Here is a 23,623-nt window from a genome sequence, read left to right on the forward strand (position 1 = left end):
GCAGGGACTGGGAGTTGATAGAGTTCACCACTGCCCATCTCCACACAGAGGGCTGCATCTAGCCCTGTGAGGATGAATAGGCAGAAAAAGACGGTGGACCATATATATTTTATATTCATTTTTTTTTTTTTAAAGCGCCCTGGCTGGTTTTGCTCAGTGGTTAGAGCATCAGCCCTTGGACCAAAGGTCACAGGTTTGATTCTTGATCAAGGGCACATACTTAGGTTTCAGGTTCTACCCCTAGCCCCAGTCGGGGTCATGTGAAAGGCAACCAATTGATGTGTCTCTCTCACATCGATGTTTCTCGTTCCCTCCCTTTACTCTCTCTAAAAATAATAATAATAATAATGGAAAGTATCCTCCGGTGAGGGTTAACAACAACAACAAAAAAGTAGCAATGATGGAGTTCTCAGAATTCAAATTTAGCTCACTTAAAATTTTTTTTTTTTTAATTTTTGCCCTGGCCGGTTTGGCTCAGCGGTTGGAGCGTCGGCCTGCGGTCCGGAGAGACCCGAGTTCAGTTCCCGCTAAGGGCGCGTACCTCGGTTGCAGTTTGTCCCCGGCCCTGGTCGGTCATGCGGGTGGCAGCTGCTCGATGTGTCCCTTTCACATTGATGTTTCTCTCTCTCTCTCTGTTCCTCTCTCTCCCTCCCACTATACCTGAACAAAAAATGGAAAAATGTCCTCGAGTGAGGGAAAAAAAAATTTTTAATTTAAAAAATCAGGACCTTTATCAGCTAATAGGCATAAATGAAGAATAGTGGAATCTAGGTGTTAAATTTGGGAACTAAGGAAGGGATAAGAAAGGAATCAGATAAGTAAGTGAATGTTAAGACTTTTGGATGAATCTCATGGAAGTCTATTGAGCTGAACTTGGTCACTTAACTAGGTGAAAGGGGCAGGGAGAATTTGGGGTCTCAGTCTCATTCCATGAGCTTTCCCCTGAGTTTGGGAAACTTTGGTTTTCATCTTTGCTGTCATTGGGCACAGAGTAAAAAAGAGAATTTGCAGATGTCCCGTTACTTTGAGCCATTGCACTGATTACAGCCCGAAGTGAACTTGTCTCATTAATTTTTTCCTTAAACATTTTTATCCCTCAGCAATGGAAATAGCTGCAATGATTATCAAACTCCCATACATCCCTGGAATATGCAGATGACATTTAACAATCAGAGGAACCCTTCAAACCCATCAAATAAGGGCTTTTTCCCATTACTGTTTCATTTTATCTTAAAAAAACAAAAAACAAAACGTCCTACAAAATGCAAAGCACCACATCATATAAAAATGCCGTGAGGTCTAGAAAATGCCAACCTTCAACTCCTCAAGCAATAGTAGATGCATCACAGAGAAGGAATGTGCAGTCATACAAAATTCACATCCACACACATCCACAGAGGGAGAGCTCTCAAAATGGACAAAGGGGGGAATTATATAACTAATTCTGTTCAATGGTGAGATAACTGAGTTATAGAGTTGTTGTTTTTCCTGGATGAACACAGAGCAGGCCCAGCTGTGGGCTCATAGCGGACCACAATTCTCACTGGCATTCATGACGCACAGTTCTGTCCACAGAATATCTTTTGGGCTCCTCAAGCATTTTTATTTTTAAAAATTTCAATGTTTATGTACACTAAAGCTAGAACTCATATACATTGACATAGACACATAACAAGAAATATATACTTGATGAATACTATTGCCATAATAATAACTAACATTTACTGAGCACTTGATATCTGCCAGGTGCAATTCTAAGCAGGTTTATGTGTACTAACTCATATAACCCTCATGAGAACCTATGAAAGAGCTATACGATTATCCCCATGTCAGTTGAGAGAAAAAACTGAGGTCCACAGAAGATATGAGATTTACCTCTAACCATGCAGCCAGTGAGTAAGGAAGCTAGATTCAAACTCTGGTAATCTCTCCCCAGAGCCTGCTTTCTTATATTTTCTATGCCACATAGGTTTATGTGAATTGCCTCACATAAACCGGTGTTTAGCAAAGGTTTTCTGAATGGATGAATGAAAGAATAAATGAATGAAAGACCGTATCTACTAAGACCCCTGATATTCTCCTTCAATATGGCAAAGTGGATTCCCTTATGGAAGCCAGGTCTAATAGACAGCTTAAGCTTGTTTGGATAAAGTGATTTGCCCTCCCAACCAACTTTCAGGTGAAAGTGTCCATCAGCTATGCTTGTTCAAATACTAAATGCTCTAAGCTCCAGCTCTCCACTGACTTTAAGGCCAAGCCCAATCCCCCTTCAAATCAGAAATGAGACGCTAATACATCAAAAACGCTTTCTACCCACAACACTTTATTTCCTAGAGTGTGGTCCTCTGCAAACAGGTGTTTCCCAATGAAACAAAACACCAATACAATGAAAACGGGGATTAATTCTATGCCTGGATTAAAAACTAAGAAATTCAATCAATTACTTAGACATCTTCAAATCACCACATACTTGACATCATATCGACAACATTTATTAGATGATTGACTAAAGGTTTTGATTTTCATCCAAATATTTGGAAGTTGCCACAGTCATTAACCTATTTGTCAGCAAGTACTGATGAGTTTCCAAGAGATATAAATGAACAATAAGGAGAAAAAAAAATAACTCAGAATAAAACAGACTAAAGAGGACAGAGGTAGCAGCTATTCGGCAAAACTAGTCAAGCAGACTCCATTCTGGGAATGGATTGCTGCCTTGGAGATCCATTAGAACATGGATCTAGCTCACAAGAGACTCATGTGCTTAAAGACCTTTAAAGTCTTAAAAGGCTGTATCCTTGCCTGTCTATAGAACTGGACCCAATCAGATCCCTGCACAATGGAGCTGATGGATCAGTCCCCGCATCTGGTATAGACAGCCCACAACTGACAGCCTCATTTGCTCTCTGGATGACTACATGCCTGTGCCCTGAGCATCTCTACGTATCAACAGTCCGAGCTGCAGATTTTGCAAAGCTGGGCGTAAATCTGGTTTGTGAATTTGTACATGTACCTCTATCTATGATTTAGTGCACTGTCTTTTGTCATTTCTCCTACTTCTATTTTCTTTCCCTCTCTACTTTTTAATGCTATTTACAGCTTCCTTACCCATAAGGTGGCACAGCGATCTTTCAGTGTCTCTACTGATATACCCAAATAATTTTTCTTACCCAGGTTTTCTCTCCACTCAACTTAATTTATGTTTTAGTAAGTAGGAACTTCAGATTGTTCCATTCAATAGTATTTAGGTTTATCACTTTTATCAAAGGGATCATGGCACTAAAGGACTCCTTGCAAGGGACATTTGTTTATTCTTATGAGAGACCGGCTCTCCCTGCATGCGAGAAGGCTTTGTGCGTGTGGGCATGCATACACAGCGTTCTCAGTTTGTGCCACTATGCTCCATTGCCCTGTGTCAATGCCATTTGGCACTGGCAGGAAGAGCCCAATGAAATCATAATATGGACAGAAGCTGACCCTCAAAGGGCTGGAGATAAATCCAGGCCCTGGGCCTTCCCTGCCGATGACCACTCAGTTCTTTTAGGGTTATGCCTGTCCTGGCTGCTTCCTCCAATACCTCTTCCTCCCACACACCCCCTTCATCCCAGAGCTGCAGAAGACACTGTGAGGACATTATTCACAAGCAAGGTTTGGGGGGATCTCTTCTCCTAGAAATGTGAGTTGGAGGGTAGAAAACTAGGACAATGCCTCCCTATATTTCTAGGTCATCTATTGTTGTTTTTTTTTCCTTTTCAATTCTTTCCACACCTTTTCATTGCCAACTCTATTTGACCTTGAACTCTGGCCTATCCATTCACACCAGAATGTGTTCCAAGGGGGACAGCACCTCCAAAGAAGCAGTCACCTGGCCTGACAAGCCTGGCGACCAGTAGCCAGAGGGGCTAGCCCATCACTCCACTCCTGGAAATAAATCCCATTGTATTTGCATTTTAATTTTCCACATAAACAAAGGCCCAGAGTACTCGCTTGGGCAGCATCACGGGATGAATTTAATTAGAAATGAAAAGTTTATAGGGCCCTCTTTAATGCGATTAATGCTCAGTTAACATTTATCACATTCGTATGCTGGAATCGCCTTTTCTAAGCAGCCACTGGCCATGAAATGAATTTCTCTCAACTTTTTTTGCACCCACCCTGGGAGGTCATCTCCTAAGGAGTCTGTGCTGCCCTCCAAGCTGTCTTCTACAGCCAGGAATTAGCTGGTCCTCAAAGCCAAGTACAGGGGAAGTGAGAACAGGGGAAGAGACACATTTGTATGTACGGGGTGGGAGGGCAGGGGGCGTAAGAATGAGTTAAACACTATTTCCAGGAAGAACTGGACATGAACCAAGGTGGTACCCTCTGCAAACAGCTGAGTGCTCCGCCCAGCAGACTGACTTAAAGGCTTCAGAGTCTCTTTAATAATAATAATAATAATAATAATAATAATAATAATAATAGATGCTCTTCCTACTACATACACACAGTGCATTTCTGTGGCCAAAAATCAGGTTTCTGCTAGGCTGGTCAGTGTTGATCACATCTGGCTCTCACTTCTCTTCTCCTGTCTTCAGCCATCTTTCTTCTACCCTTTTCCCTGTCTCAGCCAGGGCTCTGTTAGACTGTTCCTTCCAGTCCCATGGCCACTGGGAAGGAACCCAAGTCTTGACCCTGAAGAATACCTCCTTTTCTCTGGCTCTCCCAGAGGCCAGACAACTAGTCAGTGGGAAGGCTGCCTGCCCCGGTGTCAGCTCCTGAGGGAGGCAGAGAGGAGTGGGGGAACATGAAACCTCTACTGGTCCCCAGAGGAACGCTGGCCTTCCTTATCTTATCAAATTCTCTTCAATCTTCAATTAGAGTCTACTGAGATTGGCCTCCTAACCCAAACCAGCTAATCTGAGTGATGATGAGGAGGACAGAGAGGAAGGAAAACATACGGAATGGTGGAGGGAAAGGAGGTATCCTCTCTGCAGATAATAAAGGAGATAAATAGCATGGTCTTTGTCCCTGCCTACATGCACACTCCCTTTGAGGACCTCAGCAGATACAAACAAGTAGTTACTACCTGTTTTCCTAGTAGTGTGTTACACACAGCCACCACCCTGGTATCACACACAACTCTACACCCTCACCTCTAGCACAGCAAACACATGTATACACACTCACAGACTAAATGTGTCAGGACCCTCTATGTACCTGACAGAACTCCAGTCATCAACCCAGCAGATCAACTACCATCCAGTTAATCCTGCATTCTCCCAGTAACATTTACTAACACTCCAAACAGGCAGGCTGTCCAAGTGATGGCAAAGACGTTCGTTCTGGGACCAAACAATCTCTTCAACTAGAAAACCTCTGAATAGTAAACCACTAGCTCTCTGTTCAACAGGACTGACTCCCAAGAGCTCCATAGTCACCAAATTCTCTTGGTATGATCCACAAGGCATGCACCATCCTCTAGAATTAGGATGAGAGGTCACAGGATAAGGGGCGTTATGAGGCCTTCCTCCCTGGCATCTCTATGACCTGCCAAGCTGGATGCTGCCCAAAAGGTTCCTGATTTCCTTTGGCTTCCTTCACCAGTCCAGCAAAGACCCTGGGGCCAAGAGGAAGCATCAGGACCAGGGAAAGCTGCCCCTACTGCTCACATTTGCTCAAGCTCTTGGGCCACTGTTGACTCCCTTCCTGCTCTCCTCCCTCGAGTCCTTCCTCTTTCTGATTTCTTGACCTTACTGTGCCTACAAGGTGGGTACAGTTTCCTTTTCAGCCTGTTGCCCAGTCTCACAGCCTTTCTCCTCCTGCCAGCAACTGCCAAGAGCTGCCAGGAGCTGCCAGGAGCTGCCAGGAGCTGCCGGTCATGTCCTCTGGCTTCCTCTATTCCTGGATGGCTGCAGCAGGAGCTCACTGCAGAGATGCTCAGGAAGAGCTGAAGGCAGGTAGAGGAGGAAGTCCAGAGCAAAGTGGCCAGAAGCTCCCAGGTAGAAGGGGCTCTTATCTGGAATACCCAAGAGGCGAGGACCTCCCTTTCTCTTGGCCTCTCTCCCACACACCCTCCTGCCAGAGACCAGGCTGGAGCAACCGCACTGCAGCAGCCCTACAGCCCCTACCAGCCTGCCTTGCAGTGTGCTGCCTGATGCAGGTGCCTGGAGCTCCAGGTCCTGTGCCACTTCCTGGGCTCTGACACCTTCCTCCTCCCTGGCTGGCCTCTTCTTTTCTCCTTTACCACCTCTGAGCCTCCTCAGTTCCCCTCCAACTGGTCTACCAGCCACCCAGAGCTCTGGCTCCCTCCAACCACCTCCAAGAATTTGCAGGGCTACCAAAGGTCATTGGCTCAGATGCACAGATCCAACCCCTCTATTAAGGCTTCTATTGCTCCCTGCTCTACACTCTTACCATACGCTTCATTCCCAAACACATCTGTCCAGGCTGAGCCAGGTCTGAGATCTTTCCCTTTTCCCTCTCAGCTTCATCACCTCCTTCCATACTCTTCCAGTCCTCAGTCTTACTTTTGCCCTCCTCTTTCCATCCATATCTTGCCCTCTTCTCCCCCAGTTAGAGAGAATACACATCCTCCCTCACCTTCCTCCCTGAGGAGCTTTTGGACTAAGGAGCTCAGGAAATGTCACAGTCCCCTGCACCTGTTGTGAGGTTATGGCTCTGGTCTGGAGCAGTAAGATCAGTTACACAGACTGGGGCTGCAGACCACTAGCCCATGAACTGAATCAGGCCCGAAGATGTGTTTTATTTGGCCAGAACAAAAGTTTTAAAATTCAAATCTGCTGCCTCTAGGCTGGGCCTGCGCACTCCAGCTTCTGTTTGTCCAACTCTTACCATCTCTGTCTCATCTCCTGTGGCTGCTCCCACTGACCTCTGTGCCATGGGCCTGGAGGCATTTGTGCTCCTGACCCTGCAAACACATGGCATCTCCATCACTGCCCCTCACTAACTCACTTCTTGCCAATTTGGATGTTTGGGCACTACTTTTCTCCCGCCACACCCCTAAAATAAACCTGAACTCTCTCAAATGCCAAGGACTCTGTTTCTCTCTCTCTCTTTCCCACACACATGAAAAATACAAAATATCTCCTGATCATCTTAAAAACCAAAAGAAAGAGTCCAGTTATTTTTGTGATTTTTGATGATGAGGCTCTATGGCCTCTCCCATCCTCCTCCCTCCCTCTTTGAGAGTTCCCAGGTCTACATGGGGCCTTGCTCCTTCTGCTCCAGTGCCAGGTCATTCTCCTCTTGTTTCCCACACCCCCGAGAGCTCCCCTGTGCACAGCCTACCCCAGGAGGCCCCAAACATCTGCTTCTGCCATCACACCCCTCCTGGTCTCCACGCCAGCTCCAGCTACACATTTCTCCCACATAATTTCCTATTTCCCTGGCACCTGGATTACTTGGGAAGGGTTTGGAGGCTGGAACCGGGGCCTGGCTGTTGGGAAAGCTCTGCTGATGACTGTGTCCCAGTGCTGCTGGGGCATCTGCAACACTTGGTGGGTCACTGCACTGCAGCTCTGCAGGAAGGGGACCCACCAAGAAGAACATCTTTTGGGCTGTTTACGCAGTTGATCCCTAACCAGTCCTGCCAACTGGGCCAGGACTCAAGTGTTGAAGTGAAGATGGACAGCTGATCACAGCTCTCCATCATAAGGGTAGCTTCCCTGTAGCAAAACCCTCTTTTTGGGGGGCTAACTGGAATATGGAGTGTTACAGTATGCAAAAAGAAGAAGAAGGAGGAGGAGAAAAATTTGGACCCAGCTTGCCCAAGTTCTGAAATGAAGAGTTTTTGGCCCAGCCCCATAATCACCCAATGGCCCAATGACTGCCTCACTGATTAACCTGATGGACCCAAGGACAAGGTGTCCAGCCTTTGCGACTGCATGTCACATCCTATGGGCCTTCTTCCATTTCCACCTCTTTGCCTCAGAACCCTTTCATCAAAGAGCAGATACAAGTTGGTGGGCGCGCACATACACACCTCCGAATATGAATGTCTATGCCTAGAAACCATCATGAGTATATTCAGATGGCACCTTTACAAATAACCTGTTTGTTGAGATGAGGAAAACATCTCAACCTTGTAGTTGACTGGTAGACAGATAAAGCCAAGGTGATTTAATTTCCCACCTGTTTAATATTTAACTTGTGATTTGCACATTGGTTGTGAGACACTGTTTCCCACTCCTCGGGTCTGCCAGGGCACCTTCTCTCTTTAGATTCACCTGCATGGCTGGGCGAGCTGCACTGACCATAGCCATAACTGCCTCCCTGCAAGAATCTGGGCTCTGCACACCTGGTTTAAGCAGGAAGGAAGGAGATACAGGCCAGATTAGCACTCTTTACTGCATTCTTTTAAAGAACAGGAAGTGAAAAAAATTCTTTCCAGTATACTCATTTTCCTTTTACTATAAGAACTCAAATTTCCAACTCCAGGTAGCAACAAAGAGGGGCTAAGGACAGACTTAAGCATTAAAAGTAAAATTGTAGCATAGCTAGAACTTAAAATCTAGGAAGCTAGAAACAGACAATTGAGCCCCTGGCTTAGGGTTTTCCTTTAATAGTCCTGCTGAGAAGACAGGGAAGCAGGATCTCTCTTCCATGTGAGCTCATAAGAAACCGACTCTTCAGAGTGCAAGCTCTTGGTGCTGGTGGGTGGGTGGGGTGGATTTACCTTCTGCATCAGTTACTACTATCACTACTCTTTCTCTGGAAGCTATATCTAGTCCACAAGTACATACCATCATATAAACAACCACATGACCTCATGTGTACCAGAACAAGTCCATTTCCCAACTGTTTGTTCCCTTCCACTCCAACTTCCACCAGTGCCTTTCTTCTACTGATCTACTTTGTACAGTAATTCTCCCCTTATGCCAATATGCTCACAAAGCCAATGCTCTCCCCTGCCACACCCCACTCCAGTACTCCCTTCTCCAGGCACTGTTTCCCTTCCAGGGGCTGCTCTTGCCTGGCCCCATCTCCACTTGGCTAATTCCCCCTGTGGCCCCTGTATTGAACTGTTGTGTTGTCCATTTCCCTGTGACAGGGCTCTGGTTACAGAGTTATTGATTGGTTTTCATGCAGACAGATGGGCCCTTCCTGAGCTCCCATCGAAATCCCTGCCTGTATGGGCTGATTGTTGCCTCTCAGAGTGTAGGATTGCACTGGAGACCACCCTCTATGCAACCTCCATGGCCCAGGCTGTAGACGGTAATAAATGGAAGCAAACCTCAGCAATAATAAAAGCAATTGAGTGGGTTACCTGTGCAGACACAAGATTTATGCCTCTTTATTTTGATGTGATTGTTTTATTGAGTTCTCAGAATAGTTGGGACACTTTATTTATTTGTTTGTTTGTTTGTTTGTTTGTTTATGGGTTTCCCTTTCTTTTCTTGTTTGCATCACCCTCTAAACCCACCTGGAGCATTCATGAGGGGCAACCCTTCCTGTCTGCCTCTTCTCAAGAGTTGCCAACTTAGGTAAGAACTCAGGGCAACCAGCCATTGCTCTCACCTGAGAGCCACTTTGTGGCCTGAACACCCACTCTGAGCCAGCCAACAGGGAAGGAGACCAACATGACTGCTGGCCAAGTCTAAAATAACTAAGAGAACAAAAATGGCTTTTCAGAAGGACAATGCCAGCTCTTTTTAAGGAATTAAGAGGACCAACAATCATGGCTATTTCCCATACTACTCTAATGATGGGTGACCTCAGCAACAGGAGACCCTGTCTGGGGAGGGTCAGGTGAGCAAGCCTTCTCAGACAGAAACTGAAATGTGTGTTTGCTATTTGTGACCTAGTCTGGTAGGCCAGGGGTGAAGAAGGCAAGTTCTCTGTCCTTATTTTTCTCATTCTTCTGTGGGGAGAAGTCTCCTTCTTAGCCATAACTTGCCTTGGCTCTTTGCCATGAGACCAACAGCCCTGACCACCAAACAGCTGCAAAGCTATGGAAATGTGGCAGGAAAAACTGTGCTTCTGGCCCAGCTTTGTGCCAAACCAGGTCCAAGAGTCAAATGTGCAATGTTCTAGAACCTGAGTTTCAGACAGGGAGACACAAACCCTGGCCCTAAACATGTCCTCAGCATTCCCTTGGCTAGGATGAGTGGCTCCCAGCTTACTTAGAAAGATCTTTGAATGAACAGCTGGTAGACCACTGCCACCCCACCGCCAGAGCTCTGATGAAGACCTGTGAATGACACAGGATGGAATTCTTTACCAGCACGGAGGCCGTAGCCTTCTTGAAGCCAGTGTTGCCGCTGCTGAGAGGATGAATGTGCTCACTTAGAGCCAAACAGGCTAAGAGAGAGTGTAGGTAGCAAGTGCTCAGTGAGAAATAGACCCTGGAAGAGTCCACTCCAATGATCTAGGGGCAGGGAGTGCCCTGGTCCCAAAGAGCATAGGGCAGGCTGAAAAAGTTAGGAGAGTGATAGCCTTCCGTCAGCTCATTACAAGAGATTGCCCTCAGGGGATCTTCAGTAACCCTAGACTCTACCTGGAGATTGTGCCTGGTCTTTCAAAGGTGCTGTATTCTCTGCCCAGAGCAACAGCCGAACGAGAAGGCTTTGGCATATAATCAGGAAAATCCTTCCTGCCTACTCAATTGCGATGTAAGTAGGTGACTTTCCCTCTTTCAGTAGCATGGATCTCCCTCCATCTCTTCCCCTCTCTAGGCCATTTCCCACACCAGATTTCAATCTCCAGTCACCTGTTTATAAACACCCGCCCTCTACAGCGGCAGTGTACAAGCCGAAGAACTGGCAACTCCACGCTCAGTGATCAGTCACCCAATATTGAGAATGACTCAGATGCTAAGAAATGATCCACATGTTAAGCAATTCAGTTAACCCTTCAGAATTTGGACAGTGGTTTCTAGGGGTGTAGGAGGTGGGAGGCCTCCATGACCTACTCGTTTGGCTCAGAGAAGTATTTCTATGAGGATTTGCCAATGGAGAGTGTGGGTTGGGTGCCCAAACCCTTATCGCGACAGAATTAGAGAAAGCCAAAACCATTTTTGAAAGCATAAAAAGCAATTTAGTTTATAACCACAATGCTATATTTCAAGTGCGGTGACAGCATCTGTTTTGAGGAGAAGAATATGAAAAACCTTCCTTTTTGGCTCAGGTCGGTGAGCATGTGTGGACTTCCTTTCTTGCCAACCACCAGCACATGCACACCCTTACTCATAATGGTTATCAAGTACCCAACACATGTGGGCATCTCACCAACAGGAATAATCTCAACTCAAGAACACCCCAGTGCACCACACTTTCTGTGCAGGGGGAAATCTCCAGGCTCTTTCCACACAGAGTGAGAATTCACAAAGTTCCTGACATCGTCAGCACCAGCAGAAACACCTGCCTTTATCAGGCTTTATGGTGAAACAACACAACTCAGGTAACCCATTCCCCTTCAGAGCAAAGCACCTTCGGGGCTGAAGCTAAAGCGTGGGGCCCAGATGCATCCCTCCAGCTCCGACTCAGCAGCACACCGAAAGGCTCCCAGAATTCTTTGCAAAATATTAACCGTGATAGGATTTTGTCCCAAAACAAAATTGAGAATACCCTCACTGCTTCTTGTTGACAAAGCAAGCCAGAAAGCCTAACTGAGGACCCAGGGCTGTCTGCCCATGCTGCTAGTGACTTCCCTGTTCCTCTCCTCCCACTCTTTCTCCATCTACAGCAACACCTGCCCACAGATGGCTATTTCTCCACACCCAAAGGAAGCCTCCGTGCCCCTCAGGTGACAGGACTCCACACAGAGCAGATTCTGCCGCTGTCAGAGCTGCCAAGCTGAGGCCGTTCTTTCTCACACTCTCATTTCCCCCGAGACTCACTTCTCTACTTTCTCCCAGTTCTAACAGGTGCACCTCAAGGCCTTGGAGCTTGATCCTGGGGTCACCTGTCCCCTGCTCTCCATGGCTTTTCAGTATGACAGTATCACCAAACTTATACCTAAGCCAGCTTCCAAAAACATCTCAGTCAATGAAGAGTATATTTTGGGGTGAGGAGGCAAGGGGTACTGGACAAGGGGGGCTACCAACACACCTGCCTTGATTGCTTCAACCATCCACCCTTCAAGAGAAGCAATCTGCCTTACCTGTACATGTCTTGGGTTCCTCCAAAGTAAATCGTATCACTGACAGCAGCATTTCTCTCTAATGTTCTCCAGAACACCAGCACCCAATCCCAGTACCACTGCTCCTCAGCAGGGCTACTCTCCCCCCAAGACCTCAGTGCCAACTCACTCAAAGGACCAGCAGCCAGCCAAGAGGCTAAATCTCCAGATGGCTCAGAAAACAATGCGTTGTCTCCTTTCCTTCCCTAACCACCATTCTGGCCTCAGCCCCAAAGCTCCCCCAGCCTTCTCCTCTGGTTTTTAAATGCAAAGACTCATTTCTCTCCCAAACCACCCTGCATCTTTCTCCAGCTCCTTTGGAAAATGTCTGAATGTCAAACTGCTATGCTTTCAATACCTAGCTGAGCCAGGCCCAGGGAGCTGGAGGGTTTTCGGAGGGTGTATAATTAGCTGATCAGTATTATGTTACCCTGTTCATAACTGAATAACCATTTTAATACAGATGGCACACACTGGGATAATTTGTGGGGTCGCCTTGCAGTACGTTACAGCACGAGTGTGGCAGAGGGAATCTTCTTTAGCCAAGGTACATTCTACCAGCTCATTTTACCTGCTGTTTTCAGGATGATTTGGGATAATTCCATATCATTTGCAAAATATTTTTTTAAACCTTGATACGTGATGCCAGTTTCTAAATTATTAGTTGTCCTGATAATGAGCCTATGAAGACTGCAAAGAATAACAAGGGTAGGAAACCCTTACCTCTCATCTCATTTGCTGATTTGCATTAAAATGGGGGGCATGGGTTGAAAGGCTGGCCAAGGTTATCTGGAACTTGTACAGGGTCTCTGTTAACGTCAGGTTGTACAGTTCTGTGATGTTGAAGCCATCCTGTGTTTGCATCCAACTGCTGCTTATGTGTGCTGTACCCACCACAGACAGACACATTTGTACACTGGCTGGGTGTACATACATGGACGGAGTATGCACATGTGTTCTTCTAGGGGACATGTTGGAGGGGCTTGGGGATTGGGAGACTAACTATCTTCTGCTGTTATATGTCAAGCTGACTCCAGCCTGTGTCATCCCCATGTGTCAGAGCCTGTCATCAGTGCACTCTTAGGCCTGGACATAGGCACTCCAGATGGTTAGAGGCATCTCCTAAGGTTCAGCCTTAGAATTCAGAGTTCTCCCTCCCTGACTGACATCCCACTCCTTGTCCACCTTCTCTAGTCCTTGCCAATTACTGGCTAGTGGTTGGCATTTGCTCCACCGGCCTGGATACTCCTGCTTGTAGGCCGGAAATTTGTTCGAAGCTGGCTTGCAAGGCCTGGGCTCCGGGGAGGCAAGCTTTGTGGGAGTTGGCAGGGAGGGTGGGGGAGCCAGGACAGGCTGCTGCCCCTGGGGAAGGGAGTATGCCTTTAGAAAGGGAAGTCTGTTTGGAGGTGATGAATAGACACTGGTCATTTTAAAGGCTTCGGCTGTGGGCTGTGATTGTCTCTAGATACCGAGGTGCGTAATCTTGGAGTCTTAATTACCACAAACACTTGGATTCATTTCCAGGACACCAGCGGGAGAAGCCTGGCAGGGAATACTCAGCCCTAAGGTGGAGACAGCCCTGTCTGTCTGTCTATCTCTCTACCTTCCAGGTCCCTCTCCCAGGCCAAAAGACTTTGGGACTGGGACTAGGGAGGAAGGGCAGAGGCTAGAGAAAGAACCAAGACCCCAAGATCCCAAGACCACGTGCTGGGGTGCCCTGGTGATCAGGAGCTGGAAGCTGGAGTCCTGCCCTGCAGCTCAGGGTGGCTTGCTCACCTGTTGATGGAAGAGACGCTGGGCACTGTGTCATTGTCGCAGATGCCCTCAGCCAGCAGCCGGTCGCGGATTTCCCAGGCGAACATAGTTGGGTTCTGTCGCTTGTACTCAGCAATCTTATCCACCACTTTGGGCGTCGCCACTTTGGGCTTGGAGCCGCCTATCACTCCGGGCTTGATGCTGCCAGTCTCGTAGTACCTGCCGGGAAGGCCGGCAGGGTCAAGGAGCATCAAGAATCGGTTGTGGCCAGGGCGGGGTCTGTAGGTTCCTGAGCCGCTGAGCCACACTCCTGCCCAGAGCAGCCGCGCAGAGGGAAAAGGCCCAGCGTGGCTGAGTGGGCTTCCAGGGGCTGCTTGGCTAGGGCAAGGGACACAGCAGAGGATGAAGGGGAGGACAAGGGGACACTCCCTCTGGGGAGGCAGTTATAACAGGGGCAGGGTGCGCACCAGCCCGAATAGGCGCACCTGGGAGTGGAAGCCTGACTTTCAATTGGGTAAAGCAGGAGGAACAGGGCTTTTCCCCCACGCAGACCAGGGCCGAGGCACCATCTCCAGCACTTTCCCACTGAGTGCTGAGCCCCTTTGGGAACCAAGACCCTCCTTCTGCCTCCCCAGTGCTTATTTTTCTCCTCCTGGGGTCCCATTTTTGCTTCTCCCCCTATTCTTCCAATCCTCCACTCTGCATATCTCTGCTAGAAGAGGCGTCTGGCCCCCTTTCTGAAGGAATCGGGTTGCCTCCCCCAAGGACCCTGGAGCTAGGCAGGCGCTTATACGACCCCACTCCACCCTTGGTCCTGGGGCTGCAGCCACCTCCTGAGCGCCGTCTCCAAAAAGGAGCAGCTCTCCAGATATGCCCCCCCACCACCACACACACAGTCTGGCATTTCCCTCTCCTGCCGGCATCCTCAACTTTTAGCCCAGTCCTCAGGCTGGCGACCCAGGACCGGTGGGGGAAGGAGGCAAAACATCTCCCTGGGGCAGCTCCGAGGCCCTCACCTGCCCAGGATTTTGCTGACACAGCCGTGGCTGACCCGCAGCTGCCGGGAGATGTCGCAGGGCCGCACACCCTGGTGGGCTAGCTCCACGATGCGCTGCCTCACTACGTCGGGCAGGGGCCGGCCGTTCACAAACACCCCCCCAAGCTGGTTCACACCCCCGTGCCCTGCTGGGGAGAGACAAGAAAAAAAACACAACACCCCACACACAGCAGGGACCGGCCATTAGTCAGGGTCCGCGGCCCAGGACGTGTGAAAGGAGCAGGCAGGGTGGAGGGGCATGTCCCGGGAGAACGGTGGCCCGAAGACCACAACGCGGAGGATTGGGGATTGGAACCCGCGGGCCGTAGAGACTCGGAAGTGCAGATTCTGGGCGGAGGACTGGGAAAGAACACGGCTCAGAGACCAGTGCGACACAAGGGAGAAAGTGAGGGAAAGGACAGAGACACAGGGCAAGAGAAAAGAGGAAAGGGGGGGGGCAGCAAAGGGGGAATTAATGCCAGCAGGAAAGAATGTAGCAGAAAGGAAGGGCCGGGCAGAGGACGGAACCTGAGTGGAGCGGGATCCCGCCTGAGCCGCAGGCAAGATGGAGTTGTCCGTGTGCAGGCGAGGTGCTTGGAGGCGGGTGCTTTTGGGGGTCTTCGTAAGGGTGACTGTGCATGAGGACTCCGAACACAGACTGGGACATCTCTAAGTCCCTGACATCCTCTCTACCTTTTTCCTTGTATTTATTTTTAATCGGATTGGAATTTTCCCACCTCTTTTTCTGTGTTTTTGTTTTGTTCTTTTATTTTTTTAATCGAGAATTTTTCTTTCCTTTATGTTTTCTATCCTCTCGCCTCCCTAGTGTCTCAAGTTCAAAGAAAGCCAGGTAGAGGAGGGAAGGCTGAAGAGGCAGGGGCCCGGAGTCGGCTGCGCTCAAAGACACGGAGGCAGCGGTGAGCCGCGCGGCGCCGGTAGCAGCCGCAGAACGCAGGCTGCTGGGGCTCGCGGCTGCCGCTGCGTCAGGCTCGGGGTCCACCGCCTCGCCCGGGTCGCCTGGTATAGGTTGCCCCGGCGCGCGGAGGGCTCGCGGAGAACCCTGTGCAGCCAGCCCAGGCCAGCTGGTGTCCTTCTGACCTCAGACCTGGCAGCCGCCCCGACACCGCGCAGCAGAGTGTTTGTTCGCCTGGCCAAGAGGAGGGTGCTGGGTCTCCAACCAAACTCCGCGGGCTTCCAACCTCGGAACCCAGGTGGTTACCGGATGCCAGGCCTGAGGGCGCTGACCGGCTCCCCATTCTCCCTGGCCTAAAGCAGTCTAGAAAGACTGCACCCAGAGCGATCAACCCGCAGCCGCAGTTACTGATCAATCCAAGCGCAGACTTCTATCGGCCCAGTTGGGCCGAACCGGGCGGTCAACCTGCAGCCCCTGCCCTATAAGCCTCAGGCGACTTTCGGAGAAAGCGGGGACATCTGTGTCCCACTCAGTTCTTTCCCGTCTCCTTGCGGGGGGGACCCAGAGCACTGGCGAGCAAAACCCCTAGGGAGAGGTTTCGGGGTCTGGAGGTGGGGGGAGGCCGGAACATCTAATTTTACCCCCATCTCCGCTGGTCTCCCTACCTCTAGCCCCACTCCTCACCCCTCCCGGCCCTCCAAACCTCAACCATCAATAATTTAGGCCCCGGGAGAACTCGCGTTACCGGTATGAAAAGGCGGCAGCTGCGGGCAGATTAAAGATGAATAATTCAGCCTCCCCGGGCTCTGGGCCCGGCCCCTCATCCCCAGTCTAAGGGGTGGGAATGGAAGAGGACGCGACGGGAGTCCAGGGCTGGGGTCGGAGCCGGCTCCGAATTGGGCCTGGAATGCGCCACTGCCAACGGCGCCGACTCGGGCTGCGGCTGCTTGCCGGCCAGTCCGCCAGCCCGCCGCCCGCGCCGCGGTCTCTCTCTTCCTCCGATCACCTTCAGCTCGCTTGATCCCTTTTAGGTTTCAAAGTGGCACCCAGTGGGCGCCCGGGATTCAGAGAGCCCCCCTCGGGAACAGCCAGAGAGAACAGCGAGAGCAGAGGCAGCGGAGCCGAGGAGCCGGCGGGCTGGGCGAAGACGGCGTGCAGACCCGGTTTCACTCCCTCAGAAAAGGAGCCTGGATTTCTGGCTTGGCTCGCGGAGACTCGCAGCAGCTCAGGGCCCCTGGCTGGGATGTCCTGTGCTTGGATATTCTTTAGGAAAACATATTTTATCCCAGGGGCATTTTTAAAAGCTCCCCCTGTAATGCTAAATGTATGCTTAGAGAGAAACTCAGCTCTTCCTCTTTGGCTCTCCTGTCTGAAGCACATATCCAAGCTAGTTCTAAAAAGTTTCCCTGTGAAAAGTTACAAATCATCCTTAATTATTAATCTACAAAGGAAGAGATGTTTTTATTTGGAATCTATTTATCTAAAAAAAAAAAAAAAAAAAAAAAAAGCCTGAAAAAAATCTCTGGATTGTTTTCCAAGCTAAAGACAAATGACATGAATTAAATTCAAATTTAATTAAAATAATTACCTTTTCTTATTTTTTTTTGTTTCTTTTCTCTCCACCTCCTTTTTTGGTCACATCCTTTCTGTTTTTTTCTCTTTTGTTTCCTTCCCTGTTTTTTATTTTTCTCTCTTTTCTCCTCAGCTTTGGCATTTGCCTTCCTTTTGTTCTTTTCCCATATTTTCTTCCTCTTTGCCTACCTCCTGGCTAGGTCACTGGCTAAACCGACCTCACCAGGAATGTGAGGTGGGCAAGGAGCCTCCAGAACTAGAAGCAGAGCTTTGCTCTGCCCAGGTGCCTCCTGGAAGGCTCCTCTAACTCCATCTCTTGCTGACTTGAATTTCTCCTTGGAACCTCTCTTTGTTTTTAGAGCATCTCCCCTGGAGAGGCAGAGAAAGGTGACCACCACTTCCTACAAATCTCAGACTCCCAACTCAAGGAGAAGAGAAGAGGAAAGAGAGGGAAGGGGAATGGGAAAGAAAAGAAGAGGAAGGAAGTATTTCAAACCAGCCCACGAGAAGCCTTGACTGGGCTGGCAGGGCACAGAGATGCTGGGAGCTGAGGGTCAGAAGGGGGCACCCCACCCCCATACTCTTCTGCCCGATTGTCCTGACACTGAGGCTGCTGGTGCTCCATGTCTCATCCTGGACAACCACATTCTAAGTTGGAGAAAGGCAGAGATGAGGGAAGGGAAGAGAGGGAGGCAAACAGAGAGGGAGGGAAGAAGAGAGAGGAGATAGAGAAAACACAAACCCTGGAAACAGCCAGCCCATTAGTCCCCCAGCCCAGGGCAAGAGGGTGGCTAGAAACGGGGGTTTCTGTAGGGGATGGGGTGTGGATCCACGACTTGAAAAGGAGCAGGTGAAAGGAAGGAAGGAAGGTGATGGGCGCCAGGGAAGGTAGGTAGGCAGGTAGAGGTAGAAGTATGGGTGACAGAAGGCAGAAGGAGAGAATTTGAAGGCTTTAGAAACACTGGGAAATCAGAGAGGAAGAACGAAAGGGAAGACTAGGCGAAGCCAGCGTGTCCTCCAAGATAGGACCTAAGCACCGGGGGCCAGGGCCATGCCAGGACGGAACCGGGTTGGGACGGGGAGCCCCGAGCTGGGACAGAAGCCGGGCGCCGGTACTCACGGTGCATCGCGGAGAAGGGGTCTGCTTTGCAGTGCATATCCATGGGGAGGCAGAGGAGCGGGAGCAGCGCGGCCGCCGCCGCCGTGTCGCCTCTCAAACTCAACTTCAGGACTTGAGGAGAAAAGGGAGGGACGGTGGGGAGTGGGGGTGAGCGGGTGCCCAGCTGCGGCGGGGCGCACACGGGCGGGGGTGGGGGGCGCCGCGCTGCTCTCCCGGCGGGGACTCTTCCCTGGCCGGCCGGAACTGGCAACCGCAGCCACCGCAATTTCCCACCGTCGGGGCTCGGGGCTGGCGATCAGCAGAACGGCCCCGAGGCGGCGGACCGGGCCGGGGGGATCTGGGGGCGCATGGCGCGTGCGGCTGCTGCGGCCAGGGCTGAAGCTGGGAGGGGGAGGAGGCTGGCTCAGCTCTCCTGGAACCCGGTCATCCGAGAGGCGGCAATCGGAGAGGGCGAGGAGCTGGGGTGGCCCGAGGGCGCCGGGCGGGGAGTCGGGCCGCTCCAAGTGTCGGTGAGTTGGCGAAGTTGGCAGAGAAGTAGCAATCCTCGGGATGTCCGAGCGGGCGCCTTCACGAGGGGACAGCGCGAGCCGGGCCCCCGCCCCCGGAAAAGGCAGGCGCAAGCCGCCGCGGCCGAAGGGCCGGGAGGGAGGGAGGGAGCCGAGCGGCGCCGGCAGCACTGGGCTTGCCCCAGGTGGGTTGCGGCTGCGAGAAGACTCGGCCAGAGACTGGAGCCTCAGCTCCCGGTGTGTCTCTCTCTAAAAGCTGTAAAGTCCCCTCCAGACCCCCTCCCCCTCCCCGCGCTGGGAGATGGATGACTTGTCAGACAAAGGCAATAGATTCCACCACTCTGTGATTCGCTAGCGCCGGAGCCCCGAGCTTCGGCGAGGAGGGCCCCGCGCCTGTCACTCCGGTGCCGGCGAGGGGAGGGTAGGGGAGGAGGAAACGGGAGGAAGGAGGGAGCAGCGGGCGAAGGAAGAGGGAGGGAGGGGAGCAGGCCGGGGGAGGAGGGGAAGGGGAACCCGGGATTAAAACTACACTGAGAAACGAAACTCGCCGATAAGATAAACGTTAGATAAGGATAAAGAGCGGCAGCCTAATGAATATTCAGGCTCGACAGAGGGCCGGGGAACGCACCGTGCTTGGAGGCCAGGCTGGAAGTCACAACTCATCCAGCCTTGCCATCCCGAGCTGGGTCCGCATCCCTACTCTTAACCCCCCTACTCTCTGCTCTGAGTTCCCTTCCGTTCCTTCCTGGTTCTTCCTTCCTCTCTCTGGTCCTTCCCGTTCGCCTTTCCCCCCTGAGGTATCTCCCCACGCATGCACCCCCCTTCAGTTCTCATTCCGGGGCAAAGCGCCCGGCAGTTAGTCCTCTCTGGTCCTACGCGCAGCTGCACCCCCTTGCCCATCGGGGTCTGGGCAGCTCAAAACGCTCGGTTTAGAATAGAGGTGGAGACCTAAGGTGAGGACCCGACTGCCTCAGTGGGACCCAACAGACAGTGGGAGAGCATGGGGACTCGGCTCCTGGAACGTGGGGTGGCCAGGAAGGAGGGCTTGGGGAGGGAGACAGTGCAGAGCGACTGGTCGCTGGCGGCAGAGAACGCGGGAGACCAAAGCTGGCTCTCCCCGGCTGGGGAGAAGAGGCTGCGAACAAGGCTGAGCGCCGCTCGCTGCCAGCTCCGCGGATCCGGAGCTAGCACAGGGGGCGCAGCGCGCTCGGCGGGGTCCCGCTCCTGCCGGAGCCGCCGGTCCAGCCTCCGCAGCCCTCGTCCGCACTTGGTCCTTCGCTCGCTCGGGTCCGCTCGCACACACCAGGCAGGAGAAGCCCTTTGTCTCCTAACTGGTTAAATACAGAATATCCAGGAGATCTTTATGAAATATTTTCCCTCGTCTCATAAATCATCTTGGCACTTCAGCTGATGTTTTAACTCTCTCCCTCCTTCGCCGCCCTCCCCCCCTCTCTGGGTTTGCGAAACGGAGGCTCAGGGAAGCCCGCGTTGCGCTCCAACCTCCCGGACTGAAGGCTCCTCTGGTCCTTGCCTGCAGATCCTGGCTCCCGCGGAAGCGCTGCGGACTCGCGCCACTGTCCCGGGCGGAGCCCAGGCAGCAGCTAACAATGGGGGCCCGCAACCACCCGACTCAGCCAGGAGGAGACTCCGACTGGGCCTCTTGCACCCAGGTTTTGGGGTGCCCTTAACCCTCTTGCGGGGCTAGGGCCAGGCTCATCCTGACAGGGTTCTGAGCCACCCACTCATTAGGAGACCAGGTCTGCTGGTATCCTAGCATTTGCCCTACTTCCTGCATCCTCCTGAGCCCGGTCCGCTTAATCCACCTGCGGAGTGACTTCTGGGAGTAAAACACCCTCCCTGCTTGCCTCCTCACTCACAGTCCCCAATCCCACTTCCCTTGGGTGACCAAGCTGATTCCCTAGGGCGGGAGGTTGAAGGCGCAGGGTCCAGCCTGGAAGGTCAGTCTCTTCCTCTCGAGACCTGCAGATGGCGCTCCCGGGTTTGCTTTGGCCTGTAAACCCCACGAACACGCACTAACTTCGTGTGGGAGTGAAGAAGGAAAACCAGAGATCTTGCATCCTGAAGGGAAAGGCTCCCACTTCCAATCCTGGGAGTAAACGGCTGTTAGGTGGTATTAGTTGGTACAGCCTTGGGCTTTTTTCAGGGAGGTAATTTATCTAGAATTGGGGTTGGGGGGTACATCTTGGAAGAGTCCTTACTGAAAGGAGCTTAGAACTCAAGGGGCCTTTTGCCAGCGTTTCCCTATGTTGGTCAAGGAAGTTGTCTTGGGAAGGCTGAACTATTGGAGGAGCAAGATTGTAGGCAGAGCCCCCTCCACACATAGACTCAGATTTTTCCAGAACCAGCTGGACACATCCCTGTTACACATATGATGAAGTGTGGTGGCAGACAACAGACATTTGCAAGAGGCACCTTCACTTTTTGTAAAGAAGGGGGCTTAATGCACAAAGTGTGCTGGAAGTTGTACTCACACTTACCCTTCACATGTACCCCCTAAGAAGTGAAGACCTTTCTATGATAGTCCACTTCCCATCTAGCCCCTGAGATTCTAGAACTCCACCCACCCACCTCACCTCAGCCCCTCCTGAGACCCTTTCTCCACCCAGCACTACACTAGCTGGACACTCACCCTCCCACCAGGCCATCCCCTGGCAGCTTCCTCCTTAGCTTCAGCCTATCCTGGTTTTAGAAAGTCAAAGAGCCCAGCTCCCTGATGATTTTAGCCAAGGCTCTGCCTTCTCCTAGGGCTCCAGGCTGAAGGACTAGCCTCTCCCTCTGATGCTCCCTTCCCTTTCTTCTTCTATGGAGCCTGGTAGAGAAGAAGGAAAAAAAAAAAAAAAAACAAGAAAGGGAAGAAGAAAGAAGAGGAAAGAGAACAGGAAAGAGAAAGAAAGAAAACAACCCAACCCCAAACACAACCCGGGCTCCGACCTGTCAGGGTTGGTTGCTTTTCCCGTCTGCCTCTAAATGAACCTTTTCTCTCTGGTGTTTTCAAAGCGGCCCTTCCACCCCCCAACCTAGGGGCATTTACACTTCAAACAAGGCGCCCGCCTCCCTGCGGAAATTTAAAGGCAAATAAACTTTTGGGGAGTTGCTCTGATACCCATCTCGGGATTTGCTTCATTAGCCGCCTCTGTGCATCTGATCTGCCCAATAAATCTTCCTTGTGGATCTCCGTTTCTTTGCCTTCTCCACTCCCTTCTCTGCCAGGCTTGCCTGGCGCCCAGCGCCCCCTCCCTTGCCGACTTCCTCAGGCAAAGCTGCAGCCCGCCAGAGTCTCTGGTCGTCTGGAGCCTGCTCTGCCAGGGAGGGTGTAGGTGTCCGGGAGGTGGTGGTCCGCCTTGAGCTCCTTTCTCCTCCCCGACAGTTGTACACATGCACAGGCCCCTAAGCCAAACCAAACGCAACTAGCACCCAAAACTACCAAATTTGTTTCGGGGCAGATTGTGCATAAAACGATGGGCTCGTGGAAACCCTATCTGTTGCCCTCAGTTGCACGCAATCCTTTTAGATCCTTCTCATTTTCTGGTTTCCCGGTCCCTGGCCCAGGACATTCCGCCCGGGTGAGGAAAAGCAGAGGCGTGGCTGCCTCCCGTCCACAGGCAGGGCCCTGACCTGGGGCTCAGGCACCGGATCACGAGGAATTTGGAATGGCGGCTGGGTCTGGGGGGGCTTGGGGGGCGGGGGAGACCCCCAGCCGCGCCCCACCCCGCTGGCCTGGGCCTGCCTTCCTCCTTCCACTCCTGACACCTCCTGGGGAGCGGCGAGGGGAGCCAGGGCCGGGGCTCTCAGGGAGGGGATTAGAAATTCCGAAATTAAATGTATCTCCCTAGGAAATGCTTCCCACAGCGAGGACCAAATTAAACGCATTAAAGTTCAGAGGGGAAAGAAGCTGTTTAGAATCAAGGGGGAAAAACTAGTCCGAAGGGGAGAGAAGCAGGAAGGAGGAGGGAAGAGAAAAGGGTAGTACAGAGCAGCAGCTCCGCAGCTGAGCTCCTTGCCCGAATTATTCCCAGTTTTGGTAGTCATCATCACCACAAAAGAAAAAAAAAAGTTCGTCTGACAATCCAAGTCAGGGACGGCAGCGGCCCAGTCGCCCCAAGGGTCCTGGCACTTCCTGGGGCGCACACTCCCAGATAAGATTCCAGGCAGGGGGCGCACGCATCCGGCCCCCTCTCCGGCTCGACCTTACTAGCTCCCGCCCGGCCCTTTCCCCTCCTCCTCCCCATTCTCTCCCCGCCCCTCCCCCTTCCTAGCCCTCTGGTCACGTTGGAGGATGGTTTTTTTTTTTTTTTTGGAAGAGCTTCTGGTACAATATGGAGCACCATGGGCTGCAATTTCACACTCCACGGCACATTCCCCCTAAAGCTACTTTTTTTTTTCCCATCTAAGACCCCCTAATTTCTGCTTCCTCGCTCCCTTCCTTGCTCCCTCCCTCCCTCCTGCTCTCACTTTTCTTTTCCCGCTTTTGTTCCCGATATTTGGGCTCCCTGCTTGAAGCCCGGGGGGCCAGACTACTGGACCGCCCCGCCCGCTCGGTCTGTTGGTCCTGTGGCGGCCGGCGCACGTGCTGCGCCTTTATC

The 23,623-nt window shown here is 51.5% G+C and overlaps 1 protein-coding gene across 7 annotated transcripts in view; it reads right to left on the bottom strand.

Moving 5' to 3' along the window:
• PAX2 (paired box 2) overlaps positions 1–23,623 on the bottom strand; it is an 89,059-nt gene that overhangs the window by 59,660 nt on the left and 5,776 nt on the right. For 4 of the 7 annotated variants that reach the window (XR_004959987.1, XM_036265062.1, XM_036265059.1 and 1 more), the window contains exons 1-3: positions 18,514–19,240; positions 14,889–15,057; positions 13,894–14,091 (exon numbers count right to left, since the gene is read on the bottom strand). Coding sequence is in view for 6 of the 7 variants with exons in the window: in XM_036265062.1 (XP_036120955.1) it covers positions 13,894–14,091; positions 14,889–15,057; positions 18,514–18,556 (410 nt within the window). In the remaining variant the exon portion in view is untranslated. Of the gene's footprint in view, positions 1–13,893; positions 14,092–14,888; positions 15,058–18,513; positions 19,241–23,623 lie in introns of those variants that run through there. The other 3 variants (XM_036265060.1, XM_036265063.1, XM_036265065.1) reach the window with 3 other exon arrangements.

The sequence above is a fragment of the Molossus molossus genome, unplaced genomic scaffold (genome assembly GCF_014108415.1).
Source record: "Molossus molossus isolate mMolMol1 unplaced genomic scaffold, mMolMol1.p scaffold_m16_p_17, whole genome shotgun sequence".
In the NCBI taxonomy this organism is placed as follows: domain Eukaryota; kingdom Metazoa; phylum Chordata; class Mammalia; order Chiroptera; family Molossidae; genus Molossus; species Molossus molossus.